The sequence below is a fragment of the Pagrus major genome, chromosome 22, assembly GCF_040436345.1.
Source record: "Pagrus major chromosome 22, Pma_NU_1.0".
NCBI lineage: Eukaryota > Metazoa > Chordata > Actinopteri > Spariformes > Sparidae > Pagrus > Pagrus major.
In genome coordinates this window covers 12,003,148-12,021,357 of record NC_133236.1, presented here as the reverse complement: position 1 = coordinate 12,021,357, position 18,210 = coordinate 12,003,148, and the positions used below count along the sequence as shown (strand labels likewise).

The 18,210-nt window shown below is 41.6% G+C and overlaps 2 protein-coding genes across 2 annotated transcripts; one reads left to right on the top strand and one right to left on the bottom strand.

Annotated features, from left to right (window-relative positions):
- Positions 1–4,959: 4,959 nt before the first annotated feature.
- On the bottom strand, positions 4,960–9,560 carry exoc8 (exocyst complex component 8). The gene is made up of 4 exons (XM_073493239.1): positions 8,310–9,560; positions 6,791–7,044; positions 6,410–6,658; positions 4,960–6,194 (listed from the first exon to the last, which is right to left on the bottom strand). The coding sequence occupies exons 1-4, from the start codon at positions 9,457–9,459 to the stop codon at positions 5,787–5,789; spliced, it is 2,061 nt and encodes a 686-aa protein (XP_073349340.1). The 5' UTR covers positions 9,460–9,560; the 3' UTR covers positions 4,960–5,786.
- Positions 9,561–10,147: 587 nt separating this feature from the next.
- sprtn (SprT-like N-terminal domain) lies at positions 10,148–14,439 on the top strand. Its single transcript, XM_073492240.1, has 5 exons — positions 10,148–10,736; positions 10,975–11,074; positions 11,252–11,380; positions 11,504–11,798; positions 12,004–14,439. The coding sequence occupies exons 1-5, from the start codon at positions 10,405–10,407 to the stop codon at positions 13,041–13,043; spliced, it is 1,896 nt and encodes a 631-aa protein (XP_073348341.1). The 5' UTR covers positions 10,148–10,404; the 3' UTR covers positions 13,044–14,439.
- Positions 14,440–18,210: the final 3,771 nt, after the last annotated feature.

Genomic DNA, 18,210 nt, shown 5'->3' with positions numbered 1-18,210 from the left:
CGCTCCCGTCTGTGTCGGTGGACCGGCGGAGAGAAGCAGCTTCAACGACACTCCAGCACCGACTGACACGGACAGCTCCCCGAGACGAGCTGCGCATGCGCGGAGAGGGGCGGGGAGAGGGGCTTGTGGTTGAGTTGATGGATCGAGTTAATTTACTCTCAGAGAGCTGACCACAGACCAGAGGAGCTCTGAGCCCAAGAGTGTTTGGTCACTATGTAGTTTTGGGGATGATTATTTAATCAAAAGAGAAAGATCTTCATTGACTGATTATTTCTGCCTGAACAAACTGAAAAAACAAACTCTTTATTTTAAACAAACTGACCTTAAAGGACAACACAATTTCATACTGTTCTACTTTGTTTATATGTGGCAGACCCTGCCATCTCTCTAGCTTCAAACAGTGTTCTGGGGACCTTATTTTCCTCTGAGAACAGCTTGTTTATTCAGCTATGGAAAAAATAAATATTTCTAGGTTTGTATTATTACCTCATAAATTTTGTAAATATTAAAATTTTAATTTCTTCTACAAAACTGCACAGTGCCCCTTTAACCGCTACCACCTATAAATTATATTCCAGCATTGAGGCGTCTGTCTTTAAAGTCTCCAAACTGCCAGGAATAAAATTCAGAGGGAGAAATGCTGAAGCTTGATTTGTTTTGTATTTTGTCGGCCTTTAAAGTACTAAAATTGAAACATATACAGTAGGCCTATTGAGTCACCATATACCCTCAATGAATGTAGTATTCAACAAGATTGCTAAACCAAAACAAAACTACAAAATTTTAAAAAGATGATGAAAAACATGACCTCAGTGTCCTCAATAATATGTCTCCATTATTATATATATATGTATTTGTATAGTAAAAGAAATGAGTTTCCAAAGGATAAGACTAGAACAATCGTGAATATAGTAGGGCTTGTAAGTACTTTCAATAAAGATGAACAGTGGACATTAAATAATATCATAGTATATCTAATAGAGTGGTGTAGTTTGTAGTCCTAAAACCAGAATATCAGTTAGCATTTTTGCAAATCCGGTCCCCTCGTTCCCCTCAAAGTCAACAGAGCGGCCATGACAGTTGATCTCTATGTCAACAGTAATGGTGGTCATGATGATAATGATACTCATTTATTTTGACTGCCTGATCCTCTGCATTTGTTCTGCCTGTCAGTCTGAGACACGTGATCAAAACTTAAACAAATCAAACAAAGATAAGTTCAAACCCTCAGCACGGACTAATGAAGCTGTCAGAGGTTAAGATCCTCGATCCTGCCTGGACGAGGAGGACAGATGCTCAGATTCCACTGAGATTTGTCAGTTGGATCCCGTCACCGTTGTGTTGTGTGACATTTGCTCTCGGTGTTAGCTAAACATTTAATTGAGCAGACAGCTGCCGTGACTGAAGTCCCTCGGGGCGCAGCATTAATCCCACCCACAGGGACAGCCTTTACATTTATTAGCCCTGTTAGCCTCCCATTATACCTAGTTACAGAACTTCCTCTGATTATTTTCATTGCCTGAACTAACCTTTAACCACAATCTGAGGCTCTTCCTCTTGTTTCTGACATTTTTGAGGACATGTACTCATAAAAAATGAAAGGCGGGGCTGTAAATCATTCCAAGACAGCTCAGTGTGAGATGAGAGCTTAATTGAATTGCCAGTTTGACAGTAATGTAGAAGAAAATGGCCTTTTAAAGTGTAGCAATCTTTTTAAGATGCTCCTGAGGACAATCCAAATACCCAACAGGACCCCTTAACATTACAGCCAAAGAAGAGTTGTTTGGGGTTATTTTTATACTACAGTATATTATATAACAAATCAGACTTCATTTTCTGAACTGTTTTCCATTTTATGGCAAAGTGAAGAGGGTTGTCCAAAGGAGAGGGAAAAGACAAGCAGACCGGATGTGCTTATCTTTATCAGCAGCAAGTTAAAGTGCTCAGATAGATTTAACTGAATCAAAGATCAGTTGCTTATCAGTAATTATGTGTAGAAGTTTCTACGATAATGAAACTTTTAAATTATTCTGGACGCACATGTTGTGACATTCTGTAGGGAAATGAGAGAATCCTGTTGGAGACGCACCATTTTTGACACTGCCAACAGTTGGCACCAGAAAAGAAATGTGAAATTCAACAAAGAGCAGCTTCAACAATATTTATTTATTTATTCGGCCACTTGGGGGCCGCAGAACACAACACTGACATATCCTCAGCTTAAAAGATTATCTGTGGCTTCATCACTGCAAAACCTCTCTCGGATAAACTTCGTCATTTGACCTATTGTCAACATCAAAACACCAGCTTTAAATAATTAAACACTACAGGTGCTGGACAGAAACAAGAGTCAATGCAGCTTTAATGTTAAAGCTTACCAGTTATTGTGATGACATGAGCTTTTGTTTGTAAGAAAAAAAACACAAAAGTCATTCTTGATCTGCCACCAGATGGTCCAAAAGTAAAGCATTTTCAAATCCTACACATTGCAGCTTTATTAGTTGAAAAACAGCGGTGGAGTAAGTAAAAATCAGGTGTAAACTTACTCTGATGTGACCTGTTGTTTGTGGACTACTGTAAATGGGACCATAATTTTCTAAATGGACATCAATGTGTGTTGAAGAAGACTTGAAACTAGAGATTGAGACCATCAACTCATCAGGAAACTGTTTACTGAGGTAATAAATCAAGTCATTTTCTCATAAGCTTACATACAATGAGACTTCTTTTGGAAACCAATGGAGTCACCCCCTGCTGGTCACTAGAAAGAATGCACCTTTAAAGCACTTCTGCATTGACTTCACTGTTCAGACCCAAAACTTGCTTCTGAATTGTAGTGGATCAAAGTGAGTAAATGTACTTAGTTACTCTACAAACTGTTGCCTTACATAGATGTAATATATAACTACACCTTTGTGAATAAAGCTATATTGTAAGTAACGCACTCTGTACAGTTTTTAATGTAATCGAACCTAAAAAATAAACTGTGTTTATGTGATGCCAGATGAGTCTGGAAACAGTTATCTCAAAAATCAAACATGTTTTTGCTCTGTGATTAAAGAGGAATGGTCTAAATCCCCATTGATAAAGACGCAGCATTTTCACTACAGTCTGATTCTTTTCCTGATGAAGACTCAAAATCTTTTCATCTTTTCATCACGTGAAATATTTACTGAACATTCCTTCAGAGTGCATTCTTCTGGAGTAATCCCAGCAGCCTGATGCTTCTTCTCCGAGGATAAGCTGATAACTTCACCCGAGGCTTTCCTGGAGCCCCTCGATCACATCAGTGATTATAATGAGATGAGCTGTGAAGCAGAGAGAACAATCATGTGTTGAATCATGAGCGTAGTCTAAAAATATCGCCGTCTGCCATCGTGGCGCGCTGGGCTTTGTCGCTCCTGGGAAGTGTTCTACACAGAGAGAGGAGCAATTGTTTTCATGTTGCAATAACACAAGTCAAATTGGATTTACTGCAGCAGCAACTGCAAGGCAGACGGGTCGCAGGGTTGGATTGAGACATTTCTCCAGCTGTTTTAAACTAAATGAGGATTTTAAGGACAATTGTTTCCCCTTTATCCAAGAGAAATAACCATAAATAATTTTATGTTGTTTTTTATTCTGTTTTCCAGGAAATAATACCACACTGGAGCTGATCAAAAGCTATTATAAAACTGACCAAAAGGACTAAATTAACATCTGGAAACTGTCTATCAACCACTGTACAGTATCATTAACCCTCTAACACTAAAACATCCTCTAATTATATTTTTACAGTTTTAAACACATATTTTCATAAGGTACATATCATCATGCACTGTTGGTTAACATATGTCCTGCCTGTGTTCATGTGTCAAATTATTTGTCAATATGAATCATGCACACTATATATAGTGCACATGTATATATACATATAATGCACACATATCTATCCAGCATTTATTCTTCATTTCTTTGCATTACTTGTACTCAAAAACACACAGAACAGTCCAGTACTCATACTGGTCATCGCCATACTTTTTATTTATTTTTATATCATTCTTTATCTTATTTGTTCAGTTTTTCTTATCTATGTTCTTAGCAGTGTGTCTTTTTCTGTGTAAGTATACTGAGAGCAATATAAACTGCAGTCACGTGTGTACACATACTTGATTATTAAAGCCTATTCTCAATCCATGTATTTATTTATTCTACATTTTAAGCAGCCACAAGAGGGCAACATTGCCCTGAATCCATGATCAATAAATAAACTGTATGAACCGCAGCGCTTTTATTTTGTTCAGCCAAACAGAAACGTGTTTTTACCACATGAAGGTATCGTCGATACTTCAGTCCTTCTGTTAAAGGTTTACAGATGGTTTCAATCCAACATCCACTTCTGAGTATATTGATATATGATTTTTCCATTCATCACAACACAGATCTGTTGAAGGTTTAGTGCCTCTCTTTGCTGATTTATTTAATTAAAAATGATCAGTGAAATTGAAAAGACCTTTTTACTCCTGACAGTTTGTATTTCATGGTTCTTAACTGCTGCATTGCAGAACAAAAACTCCCATTAATAGTCAAAGTGTTTGCTGCAAACATGAATCTTATTCTCATTTCCTTAGATAAAGTAGAAAAGGGAGAGACTTTTGACAGGAAAGAAAATGAAAAACCTGGATGCTCACCAGGCAAACATATAAATCAAACATAAAATACATGTGTTGTTCTTAAGATGACTGGCAATACACAGTTGTAGGACGAACTTTTTGTATTTAGGCTCAGATCCACTATTTTCATGATTGATGTGAAATGTGAATATTTTCTGGTTTCTTTACTTCTCCATGACAGTCAGCTGAATATCTTTGGTTTGTGAAGAAAACAAAAACATTTGAGAACGTCGTCTTGGGCTTTGGGAAACACTGATTGACATTTTTCTCCGATAAATACAGAAAAAAAACAAAAACAAGATTGCACTTATGCTTGATGACGTTTATTCAATTTCATGTGTTTTTGTCAAACACAAACTTTGACTCAACAACAGCCAACATTTACCAGTGCATTTGCTTTTCAGTCATCCCTTTTAAATCAGTCCTAGCAGGCTAGAATACTATTTAGTGTTCAATAATGGTCCAGAGGCATCAAAATCACTGCTGGGTGAGTTTGAATCAAACATAGTATTATATTGCTTCCAAAACAGCATAAACATTAGGTTTTTAAGGGGAGCACACACATTCCATTAAGATCAGGTTTCTGCCAATGTCTCTGATAAAACTGTGTGATTAAAATTCAGAGAAAACACGGGTCACATGCACTAAATTGCAAATAACACAGCCAGTCTAATCCGGAAATTAACATAAATTTATCAGCTGTTTGTCTGAAATGTGTACTTTCTTTTCCATGTATTCATTGCACAATTACACAAACTTGAGGAACAGTTCACTTCCTGGTTTTCACCACACCGACATGGAAACAGGAACAGCTCAACAACAAATATTGGATGCAGCAATATGGATTTCTGAAAGCAATAAACTAATACCAGATCATCTTTAATTCATCATTATTACCCTATATCAACAGGTATTTTTGTGTGAGTCGGTACAAATTCAGGTGCAAAGAAGCTTTTTATAAATACCTATCTTCAGGTATCTTATTCTGCTGTTCTGCATCCTGTCATTTTCTGTCCTGCCATCTCAAAATAACCAATATTTAGTGGTTATTTGTTAAATGGGAGTTGAAGTTGCCAGAACAGTCAGTAAAAGAACATGTAAGTGTTTCTTTTTCAGTTGTCCTTTACTACAGTCTCAGACCACAGATGTGGTGCTCTCCGGATTGATCCGAACCGGCCTGGTGCTCTTCCTCAGGTCCTGCAGCTGTTTGGCCGGCTTACCCACGCCCTCCTCGAATCTCCGCTCCACCACGGGAAGCACGGTGTCGTGGAGGAAGCTGGCATTCTGCACGATGAAGGCCTTCTTCTCGGGGTCCTGCTCGCAGCGCAGGCTGTAGTCCACGTGCTGCACGGCCACCAGGATGATCTCCCTCAGGCTCTCCAGCAGCACCATGTGCAGCTCGGGGAAGTAGAGCTTCAGGCCTTCCTCCAGGAAGCTCATCATCTGCTTGGTGAAGGCCACAATGGTGTAGCTCAGGTTCACCCAGCAGTCATCCCCGGTGTACTGCTCGAAGCAGCCCATCCCACAGGTGCGCATCTCGTCCTGAGGAAAAAAGTAGTAATGTAGTAAAGTTAAAAACAGAACTTTAATTTCTGATATTTTATAGCGAGGTTTATAGGGAACTGATCTCAAGGCCAATTATGTCATTATTCTATAGCCAGTGCATTGTGTGATCAACATTTACTTCATAAGTATATTTTAAAGCAAAAAACATGTCTATTGCCAGTTGAAGGAAAACAAAGCCACTTGAAATCCACCTTGAGTTTAACCAGAGCCTCAGGGGTCATCAGGTTCATCCTCCTCCACATCTCCTCAGAGTTTCTGTGCTTGGTGGCCTCCATGATGATGTCCTTGTAGCTCAGCAGGCCTGCCTTGATGTCCTTAACGAGCAGGGACTGCAGGGTGAATGTCAGGTCCAGGCCGATCTCGGTCAGCTGCTGACAGTGCTCCTTAGCCACCTTAACACACTCTGCTGCTGTCGACAGGCTCTCCTTACTGTCAAACACCTGATAAAGACAAAAAAAAAATCATTTTATTAGAATATTTTTTTTGCAATTTTACAAAGACATATTTTCACAGGTTTTGAATTTGGCCACCAAAAAAGTATCCAAAGTTCAGAGTCTACCTGCTCTACGTACCTGTTTGCTGAAGGCGTCCACAAACATCCTCATGGCTGTTCGGGACCACACCACGAAGGCTGAGTAGCAGCCCGTGTTCCCGGCAAAGTCCATCTCGAACTCCTTGGCTGTCTCCAGCAGGCTGGTGAAGAAGATGTTGCAGAGTTTGTGGATGTAGAGCAGCGTGGCTCCTTCTATGCGAAGCTGCCGGATGGCCGTCTGGACGGCGGCAGCGCGGTTCTTCAGAAACAGCTCGCAGGCTTTGGTGGACTGACCTGCAAAACAGACGAAAACAACTGAAATTTAGTGCAAATATTTCATTTCATGTGGTGACACAGGGCAGATTTTTCATAGCGTTTATGCTGTAGTTTTAGAGTTTTACATTTTCTAATCACCTTCTGTGGAGTTGAAGGCTGATTCTTTTATGTTTTTGACTAAATAGCTTAAAATGTGACTGATTGAAGAAAAAACAATTTTCAAAGGAATTTTGTGTTGTTTTGACAACACATTGAATATCTGACAGTAGATGGCTTTGAAACAACTTTTAGGAATTTAAAATTTGTGTAAGGTTTTTTGTTTTTTTGTTTTTTTTTTATTCTGTGAAAATCATACAGAGTTTGGTTCCCAGCAGGTCAAAAATGTCTTTCTTAGGGGTTCTTCTAGGACAACTTGGATTCACAACTTCAGCGTTTCCTCCTCCTGGCTGGGTCCCTGTCTGATGTGTTTCTCTGGTCATTTGTATTTTTCTCTGTATGTTTCCAAGATATAATTTTGGTCCAAATAATCTAATCCATGTCTGGGAGTATTGTCTGTACCAAACAACATTATCAAATATCAGAGTTTTATAAGATTTTGCAAATAAACAAAATTACTTAATTATAATTAATTTGAAGATAGATAACCTGAGTTGACTATTAGAGCAGTTTAACAAAACAACGAGGAGTATAAGAGGACAGCTAGATTTATATATTCTTAAAGACCCAAGGAACAGGAATACTGACTGCAACCTCGATTTGTAATGATGAGTTGATTACATTATTAGTTTATAGACACAAAATAAATCTAAAACTATTTTATTAATTGATCAAATGTGTGTTTTTCAAGCAAAAAAATGCCAAAAATTCACTGGTTTCAGCTCCCCAGTTGTGAGGATTTGTGACTTTTGTTTATCTCAAGCAGCTAAATATAAACTAAATATGTTTTGGGTTATGTGGGTTTGGAATTGTTGGTTTGACAAATCAAGCAATTTGAGGACATCCTCTTGGGCTTAAGGATACTGTCATGGACAATTTTCTCCATTTTGCTGCATTTTATAAACACTAAATATGTATGAAAAATTGGAGGCACCATTTTATCGCAGCTAAACAGCCTCTGAGGTCATAATCTGAAAGTAATTTTGTTGAATAATGTTTGCATACTCGCTCCAAGAATACAACACAGATTTAACTATTTCATGCAAAGTTAATGCAAATAGAGAAGGTGAATGTGCAGTGGTGTCACTGTGGAAAAGAAAAATTGGCTTTTTAAAACATAGCAGGACCTAGTCTGATCAGCTGGGACACAGCCCGCCTGGTGGCTTTAGGTCCTCCTCGAAGTGACCGATCTGGAGACAACTCGAACACCAGAACCTCTGTCAGCTGCCTCACGCGCTCGTCCACCTTCAGCCTCAGCTCTTTGACCCTCGGGGTGACCGGTTGGTCTTTCAGATACTCGTTCAGCTTGTCCAGCAGGTCCACAGCGCCCTCGAAGTCTCTCTGGGCGATGCAGACGTCCAGATCCTCCGGCAGCTCCTGGATCCACTCCAGGCTGAGGTCCACACTTTCCTCAGCATCAGCTGGCTCGTCATCGTCCACATCGAAAGGATTGGTGGACACCTCTGCTCTGACGGGAGAAGTGGGGATCTCCTCTTCTTTCTTGTGCCTGTCCTTGGTGGCTTTGTTCTTCTTGGTTTCGTCCAGGATCTCCAGCCACTCCTTCTTGATTTTGCTGTTCTCCGCCTGGAAGATGCGACTGTCTGGGAACATGAGGATCTTGAACATGTCCTTCATGGGAGGGTTGTCCTTTACATTGACCACAGCGAAGCTCTCCAGGTCATACAGGGCGTTGTATTTATACTTCACAGTTCCTCTGCGGTTTGGCAGCCAGGTGGCGATTAACAGACAGTCATTCATGAGGAAAGCGTGCACCTTCTGGATGGGGGACATGTTGTCAACATCAAACTCCACAAGGTCACCATTGTAGACTAGGTGCCTCCCTGGGGTGTCCATGATGTTTTTACCCCCTTCTACTTTCTCCAGCAGTGAGGTGAGCGTCCTCTGCTTCACCTCCTCTGTCTCTTTAGGGAAAGCAGCCTGCATCTCTTTGGAGGTCTCATCCTTGTCTGTCAACAACAGGGCCTGAGTGATGCTCTCCATGATGCTCTTCTGCTCCGTCAGGATGTGACTCAGCTGGTACATCTCGCTCTCCAGGTAGGAAATCTCTTTGGCCGTTTCGATGAACTGCCTGTAGTTCTTGTAGACGTTTTTCTTCAGGTTTTGAGCCGTTTCGTCGGCCAAGTTTTGGATTTTTTGACGGTGCTCCTGCAAATCTCTGTCGCCATCAGACTGCTGCGAGAGCTGCTTCACGTAGTTCTGTGGGTCGAAATTCGGCGATTCGAGCAGTTTCCGGAGTCGGTTCCCCGTTTCCGACATCTTCTATTGCGAATGTGTTTTCTTATTTAGACAAAAATCTTACAAATTAGAGGTAAATGTAGACAGAGGAAGAGTTCATGGACGCCCCTTAGTTAATTTCCGCTTGTTTCCCAAACAGGAAGTTGACACCCTGGCTGGAACGTCACGGGATTCAGAAAAACGGTTGGCCAACAAATCGCGTGCAAAGGAGCAATTTTAAATTAAAGTTAGTCGTTTGTTAATAAGTAGATTGTGTTTATTACAAATTTCAAAATACAAAGCATAGATAAGACTTGACTTATTGCCTAATTTTTTCAATTTAGTCTTTCAACGACAACAGCTCAACCCCGAGTGCATTTTTGATTGGCCAACTAGTAAAAATTACAACAAATCCCAGAATGCCTTGCTATTATTTTCAAACGGGCGAAAGTTTTGTCAAGTGTACGAGAGTTACTCAAATGTAGAGCGGAAACTTGTGTCACAATAAACGCAAAATATTCCAACGATTTAATTTAAGCATACGTATATGCTATAAAACAACAAACACCTGTACTTCTTTATTTGGAAATGACATTAAAACCAAAACATATGTATTGACCACACATTTCTCCCCTTTAAAACCTGGCGGCCCATGTTTGTCTTTCCGGAAGTTTTATTTTGAAACCCACAACGGATGTTCTTTGGTTGTATTGAGACACACTTAACACTGAAGTGTTGGCGCTAGCTTTGGACTGACAGTTAGCATTAACAACAAACAATCTCTGTCTAACATGAAGATATGGACGTTACTGCTGAAATCATAACACAAATATGACTATGTTGTTGCTCCGGTGATTCTGTCACTGTTATTTGAGAGCCTACAAGCTACGTTAGCTAGTTAGCGTCAGCAGGCTAACGTAAACGTTAACTAAAGCTACGTAGCTAGCTGCCTCAGCCTTCATCACCTTCTCCACTGTTGCTGCTGTGATGGATGATGATTTCCTGCTTGCCATACAGCTACAGGAGCAGTTTAACAATGAATACGAGACGTCTTTATTTTCTTCAAACGGATTTGAGGATGACGACCTCGGACAAAGCAGTAAGAAAAGGAAAGTGGAGGTAGCTGGAGGTGGCAGTGATGTTGTTCCCTACTGGAAGCCGACTGCCCGGCCAGAGAGGCCGCTGTCCATCGTGGACGAGTCCTGGGAGACGCTGGACCCCAATCCCGATGTCAGGTCCATGTTCCTGGAGTTCAATGCCACGTTCTTCTGGGGGAAACTCAGCGGTGTCGAGGTGAAGTGGAGCCCAAGAATGACACTGTAAGTGACTGGTTGTCATGTTTTATTGTGTTGTCCTCACTGACTTGTAGTTGAGTGCAGTGATGCTGTCACTTAAATAAAATGGTCTGAATTTTGTATGGGGTCTGGTGTGACAGGAGGAAAGGGGCTGTGTCAGCCCAGTTAATCTGTGATGCTGGCTGCAAAAGGATCTTTCCAGTTGGGTTTATGAAAAGGCTGTGGGACTTTTCTTTAATGTCTCCTGCTCTTTTTCACGTAGGTGTGCTGGTGTGTGTTCCTACGAGGGCCGAGGAGGACTGTGTTCAATCAGACTCAGTGAGCCTCTGCTGAAGCTGAGACCGAGAAAAGACCTGGTGCAGGTGAGGTGGATAGTTACCACAGATCTAAGGTTAGATTTTGTAAGATACACTCAAAATTCCTCTCATACATAATAGCATCTCTTCTATTGATGAACCAGCTTTGACTGTGTGTCCGTGTATCGGACTGGAAATCTTTTCTGCGAGATTCATTTTTTTTCTGTTTGTTTGTTTCCACAGACTCTCCTTCATGAAATGATTCACGCGTTGCTGTTCGTGACCCAGAACAACAGAGACCGAGACGGCCACGGCCCTGAGTTCTGCAAACACATGAACCGGATCAACCAGGCCACTGGGACCAAGATTACTGTAGGTGTATCTTCTAGTACATATTATAGCTGAAACTGCCTTATCTTGTCACAGCCTTTTACAGAGATGTTAATATTAAAATAACCCTCTGAAACTTCTGTCTTCCCTCTGTCCTCTCTTCAGGTCTACCACAGTTTCCATGATGAGGTCGATGTGTACCGGCAGCACTGGTGGAAGTGCGACGGGCCCTGCCAGTACCGCAAGCCCTACTTTGGCTTTGTGAAGAGGGCCATGAACCGGGCTCCGTCTGCTCAGGATCCCTGGTGGGAGGACCACAGGAGGTCGTGTGGGGGGACCTACACCAAGGTCAAGGAGCCTGAAGGATATGGCAAAAAAGGCAAGAAGGACGGTAAAAAGGACGGGAAGACCTCAGAGAAGAAGGCCTCAGGAAATGGAAAGTCTTCGAGTACAACTACAGGTGAGGATTTTGTTCCTCTGCAAGTAAATAACTGATTATCCCTCAATGTTGAACTGTCCCTTTAAGGCAGATAACTGTTTTTGTTTTAAGCTTTCAGATTTAGTAGCAGCTCCTGTTTTAGAGAAGCCTTTTACAATTTATTTGCTGAGACATCTCAAAGAAGTTTTTGTTGCCTGCGTCTTAATTTGTACCTTTTCCCTCTCAGGTTCTGGATCACAGGACATACGAAACATCATCCCATTTGCTGGCAAAGGCTTTCTACTCGGAGGGAAGTCCCAGTCCTCTACGTCCTCCTCCCCATCTCAAAAAGCAGTAGGGCCGGTTGTGAAAGCACCCTCGTCCAGCCCCATCTCCTCTCAGAAGACACTGTTCACCCCCACATCTCCAGCTAAAAGTCTCAGTCCTCCTGTTCATTCTACCCAGGGTAACAGAGGAATCTCTAGCGCCTTCCCTCCTGTCAGACCTACTACCTCCACGAGGCAGAAGCCTCCTATAAAAAGGTCTGTTAGTAACACAAGGGCTTTCATCAACATCAACGGATCACCAGTGAGAATCCCCAAACCCCACAGCAGTAGTAGCAGTAGCCAAGACACAAACAAAATCAAACAGAGGTCCATCGAAGAACTCTTTGGCAACACAAGCCCCAGGAAGTCGGTGAGTCAGTCCTACACCTCAAACACAGAAACTAAAAGAGATTCACCAAACAGTACAACGAGTGCTTCCTCCTCTTCTTCCTTTGTACCTAATCAACTTAGCAACCACTCAGCTTCCTCTCCCAGAATGTCTAACCCTAGTCCAAGTCAGGCTAGTAAGTTTTCATCTGTAGTTTCAGCAGGAACCAAAGGCAGCCCTGTTAAACCGAAACAGTCCAAGTATTTCAGTCATTCTAACGGTGACACTACATCAGGAGCTGCTGGTGGAGGTCAGGCATCGAGGAAGAGGCCGTGGGACGACCGCAGCAGCTCAGCCGCCATCTTTAACTTCTTCCAGAAGACATTAGCCAGCGATTCAGCAGCCTCGAGGGAGTCTGCAAAGACAAACTCACCTGCAATGCAGCAAAGAACTGCCACCACCTCCTCCTCAAACTCCTCTACTTCCTCCATTCATTCCTCCGCAGGACTGCACACTGTTACCCCCTCCTCTTCCTCGTCTTCCTCTTCTGCGCTGACAGTCAGCTGTCCTGTGTGCCAAGCGAAGGTGCAGGAGTCAAAGATCAATGAGCATCTTGACTCCTGCCTCTCCTGAATGAGTGTGCAGTAAAAGAGATGTTGCAGTAACACCAAGAAGTTTCAGGGAATTTATGGTGCTGAGTTTTGAGTTTTAACTTTGAGATCTTGGGTAGTTAGTGAAATGATTTCACTTTTGATTTGAGAAAGATCAGATACAGTTTTATGACCAGATTGGATGGTTTTCTTTGTGGTTTTCAGTATTTTAACCTCGATGTCATAATGATAGTCTTTCACTCAGAAGTGCCTGTCGGACAGTTTGTGCCTTAGTGTGACAACATGACAACAGGGTTCAACAGAGGAAGTGAAGTAAGTTGGTCGACTTTTACTTAACTAATAACGTCATTTTAATCAGGCAGGAAAATTAAACAAAATTCCAGTAAACGTTGATAAATTGAGGCATGAAGCATTTAAAGGACGGCATCACACGACTCAGTCCTGTGAAATATCTCATCATGTGTTTCACTGTAGGGCTTCCCTAAACCTGTCTGGAGGTCATAGGTCTCAGGTTTCTTTACGTTGGACTTTGATGAGAGTTAAAGGGTATTTTTAAACTTGGGCTCCATTTTCTTTAAATAGTTCTGAGTCTAAATGACTCATAGGTACTAAAAAGTTTGGGAATCTGTCCATTAGATCACCTCAGACGCAGCCGCAAAACTTTCTGCAATGACTGCAACATAATCGTTGAGGCCAAATGTGCTTCGTCAGACTGAGTTCACTGACAGTGCTTGTTTCTTCCACTCAGATTGTTATTCTAAGTGTCTGACAACATTATGGACCCATTAAGGAGTAAGATCCTTTTTGTTTTACTAAAATCCGCCGTATCCACCAGACTCCACTGACAAAAACAGCAATTTTACCTCGTAGGATACAAGAGTTGCTGGTGGAGCCCGACCAATAAGAGTCTGTCACAGATACGTCGGTGTGGGAGTATATGTTTGTCTGATAGGTGCCGCTATTATAATGCAGAAGAATTAAGTCAAACTCTATCAGTGATATGTGAAAGCAGACCAGGTATGTTTTAAATCCAGAAGCTGCTGTGTTATGTGTATAGAAGTTATTTTTGGGTTGGGTTACTGTAGATCGATGCCTCCTCCACCTCAAACCTGCATCTGCTGCCCTTCAGACAGCAGGAGACGCTGCAGTCTGACCTGCTGATCTGAGGGACTCAGGTTTCACAGTCGCCAGCTATTTATTTTTGCACGTCGGGAGGTGCACGAGGATCTGATCGTGCCTCAGTAATGCTCTGATATTACTGATGTGCTTCATCAGTCAGATCTGCAGGAGAAAAACTGAGGATGTGTTCAACAACATGAGAATTTCAAATGTATATGTTCAGCTTTCATATGTTGTGTTTGTTTTAAAGGATATTTAAGGTTCTGTTGTCAAATAAAACATTTTTATTGTTCTATTTACCTTGATATTTTGTCATTCCTGCAGGTATCAAACAACTGATAAAACAAAAATACATTTATCCATTAATGTCCATTAATATCAGTAGTTATTATCAAGGTTTTACACTCAAAAACCACATGACGCCATTACATTAAATGTCATCAAAGTCAGTAGGATTCATCCTCTGGGCAGCAGGAATGTCTCATATTGTATTAATGTTTCAGTTATATGAGAAACCATCCAGTATTTGTTAAGACATTTCCCTGTGCCAGCCAGAAGTGATGTTTTTTTCAGTTCTAGTTTATTTTTTCTTTCTGGTATGATAATAATAATAGTTTTAAATACGGTGTCAATGTTGCCTTAAGCACTCAGCCATCTGGTCTCATCATGTAGAGTCTTGTAGAGTGCATCAAAAAAACCAACCAAGACATCTGTGAGCGACCTAAACTGTTCATAATGAAAGGATTTGTACTGGAGACAGGGAACGTGGGTGTAGCAGAGCTGGTGAGTGAGCAGAGAGAAGGGGGAGGATCGTGGAGGTCAGAGGTCAGACAGCACGAGGCCAGCTGCTGATCAGGACTACACCCTTCTGTCCCTGCAGGACAGACTGGAGCAGAGCCAGAGCCGGTGACAAAGCATGTCAGCAAACACCCATTTCAGCTACCACAGTCTGCTGCTGCTGCTGATCACCATCTGGCTGCACGTGCATCACCCTTTGACGTGAGGTTACATTTGGGAAAGAAAGCATGAATTTTCTTTACCAAAATGTGATGGTGAGAGAAGAAGAAAGTGCTTGAATGTCGTATTTCTGACTTCTTCACATCAGGTGATAGTAATTCTCACCTGGTGAAGGCCTACGTGCCAGGACTTTCTGCTTCCCTCTCAGTCAAGAGTTTTTCATACCTTGCAGAAGCAACATGGATGATGTTTTGCATTTAAATAACACACTGACAGCTGTTTCCAGATTGTGTTGATGTTTTTTACAAGGAAGAGCAAAGGAAACGTATAATGTAACCCTTGAAATATAGTTCACAAATATGCATGTTACCATAAACCCAAAATGTTCACCGACTTTCGGAGTTGTTGCTCCGACTTCAGGGGGCGATCACGTGAATTTCTGCACTTAGAAAAATCCTACATTAGTAAAAGTGAACAAATTTTGGCATCAAAATGTATTTAAAAGTACTTGTTCTGTACTAAAATGGCCCCTGTAACCACCAATATGAAATGTTTGGTTATTAGATTGTTAATAATGATGTGTTAGAGTGTAAATATTAATATTTTGCTGTTAAAGTTAAGCAAGGTGGAGATGGATTTAACTATTTTATATTTAGTTCAGTAGTTTGGTTCAATGATTCGCAACTTAGGGGTCAGGTCCCCTCCAGAGGGTCATCAGATAAATGTGAGGGGTTGTGAGATGATGATGAGGTCGGAAAGGAAAATCAAAGCTGCACAAATGTATCTTTGCTTTTTTGTGAAATTTTGAGTAACTGTTACCTTTTCAGGCCTCGCAAGCTGCAAAAGTTTAAGTTTAAAGTGTGTAGAATTTAGTGGCATCTCGCAGTGCTGACCAACTGAACACCCCTCATCTCACCCTCACCCATGGTGGTCAAAAACACAAAAAGCCCTCTCTAGAGCCAGTGTTTGGTTTGTCCTTCAGGGCTTCTGTAGAAACATGATGGAAGTGGAGGTTACGGTGCGTTTCATTTGGTTTCCTGTCAAAGCCCCTTCAGCCCCTCTAACTGCTTTAACTTCCGGGTAAACAGGAGACAAACACCAGATGATCGTCGGAAAGTGAGGAAGGAAGTCAGAGAACCAGCTCGTTCTATTGTTTATTGTATTTGTCACTTGTACACAGATTTTTTCAGATAGGTTTTTTATCTTGTTGTTTAACAATGAAGACATCAACTCCGACATCATGATCACACGCAACTTCATGACGTCATCAAACTCCGTCTTCTGTCATTGATTTGATAAAGAATTACATTCTGTCATTTTAAGGACAATGTACTGTAATATTTTCCATTACTGACACTGACTGTATTTTTATCATATCCTTGTTGTACACATGACTTCCACATGGACTTTTCATGACTTTATTCTATAAAACATTCACCTTTTGTCACTATAATGACCATAACTCATTCTGTTCCCGTTCCTGTTTGACTCGGGGAGGAAACTGTCATCCTCGTCCCCTCCAGAGGCCTCAGCAGGGGAAGAAATCATGTCAGTGACAGCAGCTGTTCCTACCGGCCACTCCTCTTCCCTGACCTGCTGTACACTGACACACTATAGGAAGCTGACCTCCTCCAAACACACACACACACACACACACACACACCCTCCTTCCTTTCAGACCTATTGTCTCTCTGACAGTGGTGCATCTCAGACAAGCTCCAAGTTCAATGCAGTGTTGTGTTCTAGGCAGTCGCAGCAGCTAGATGGGACCGGAGCACACTTTGGGGTGATTGTTTACAAAAATTGATCCTGATGGGTTTATTGTTTCAGCAGTATTGTAAAACACAAATTAGTAAAAGACAAAAATTGGGGGGGGGGGGAATAAAGCTAAATGTAGGCGGACAACATGAAAGGCAAGCGATGATGGGTGATGTCTGGGGTCTTTTGTGCCCACACGAGTACTTACTGTAATTTTTTTAGCTGTCAGCAAGAAATCGCTGTCCAGCAGAGATTTAAGCGGATATATTTAGACCATTATTACCCGGACTTAGCTAAGTGATGCAAACCCATTGTGCTTTTTAGCAAGGCAGATTAACGCAAGCCTACTTCGGTTACATGCATCCCCAGGGGGTGCCATCATACACCTAATCCTCTGATCTCAGGAGGCAGTGATGATGACGATGGTGGTGGTGGTGGGTGATGAAAGCTTATAGAGGAGACCCTCCGCTCATAAAACCATCACGCAAAACAGATTGTCCTTGATCGGTGGCTTTAATTGTGCAGCTGTGGACTGTCAGCTGATGGCTAATTGCTTTAAGAGCAGGATTAGGCTGCACAGAGGGGATGTGATGCTCTACAAGGACGAATATAACATTTGATACTGTGTTGACTGATAGCATGTTAGCTAAACAGACAAAAAACACTTTAAGACAGAAAAAAGTCACATTGTTAGTTGATTATCCATCCCAGAATACACCTTACTACTAGCCCACTTAAAAGTAAGTGTTTAACATCAATGGAGCAAACAGGAGGATTGTGTTGGCTAGCAAGCTAACATAGGGAAAACACTCAGTAAATACATTGAGCTCCAGATTATGGTGAATTATGTTTGTCCAGCCCACTACAATAAAATGATTAGTCATAAAGTTAAGGGCCGTTAACAACAACAAAAAGGCAACAACAAAAAAAAACAGTTATTGGCAAAACAAATGTGTCAGCAACAACGCAACAAAGTGTCTTTTGTGCTTATGAGTGTTTGTGTCTGTAGGAAATGAGTCAGGTTTCATTCATTTCAACAGAGCGATTAGCAATACAAGGCTTCAGGCTCCATCCATCTGCCTGACTCCATGTGTGTGTGTGTGTTTGTGTGTGTATGTGTGTGTTTGTGTGGTACAACACATGCCCCTCTTTTGCCGAGGAGTGTGTTTGATGCTATTGTGTGTTGGTTTCAAGGTTATTGTTGTGTTATTGTTGTGACGGGGCTGCAGGTTGGGGGGGCGGGAAGTGAAGCCCACCATCTGTCCTCAAACTATTGTCCTGCACACACACACACACACTCCTGTCACGACCTCAAACCCTCTGTCTACACACTTTGTTTTATTGTAGGGACTCTA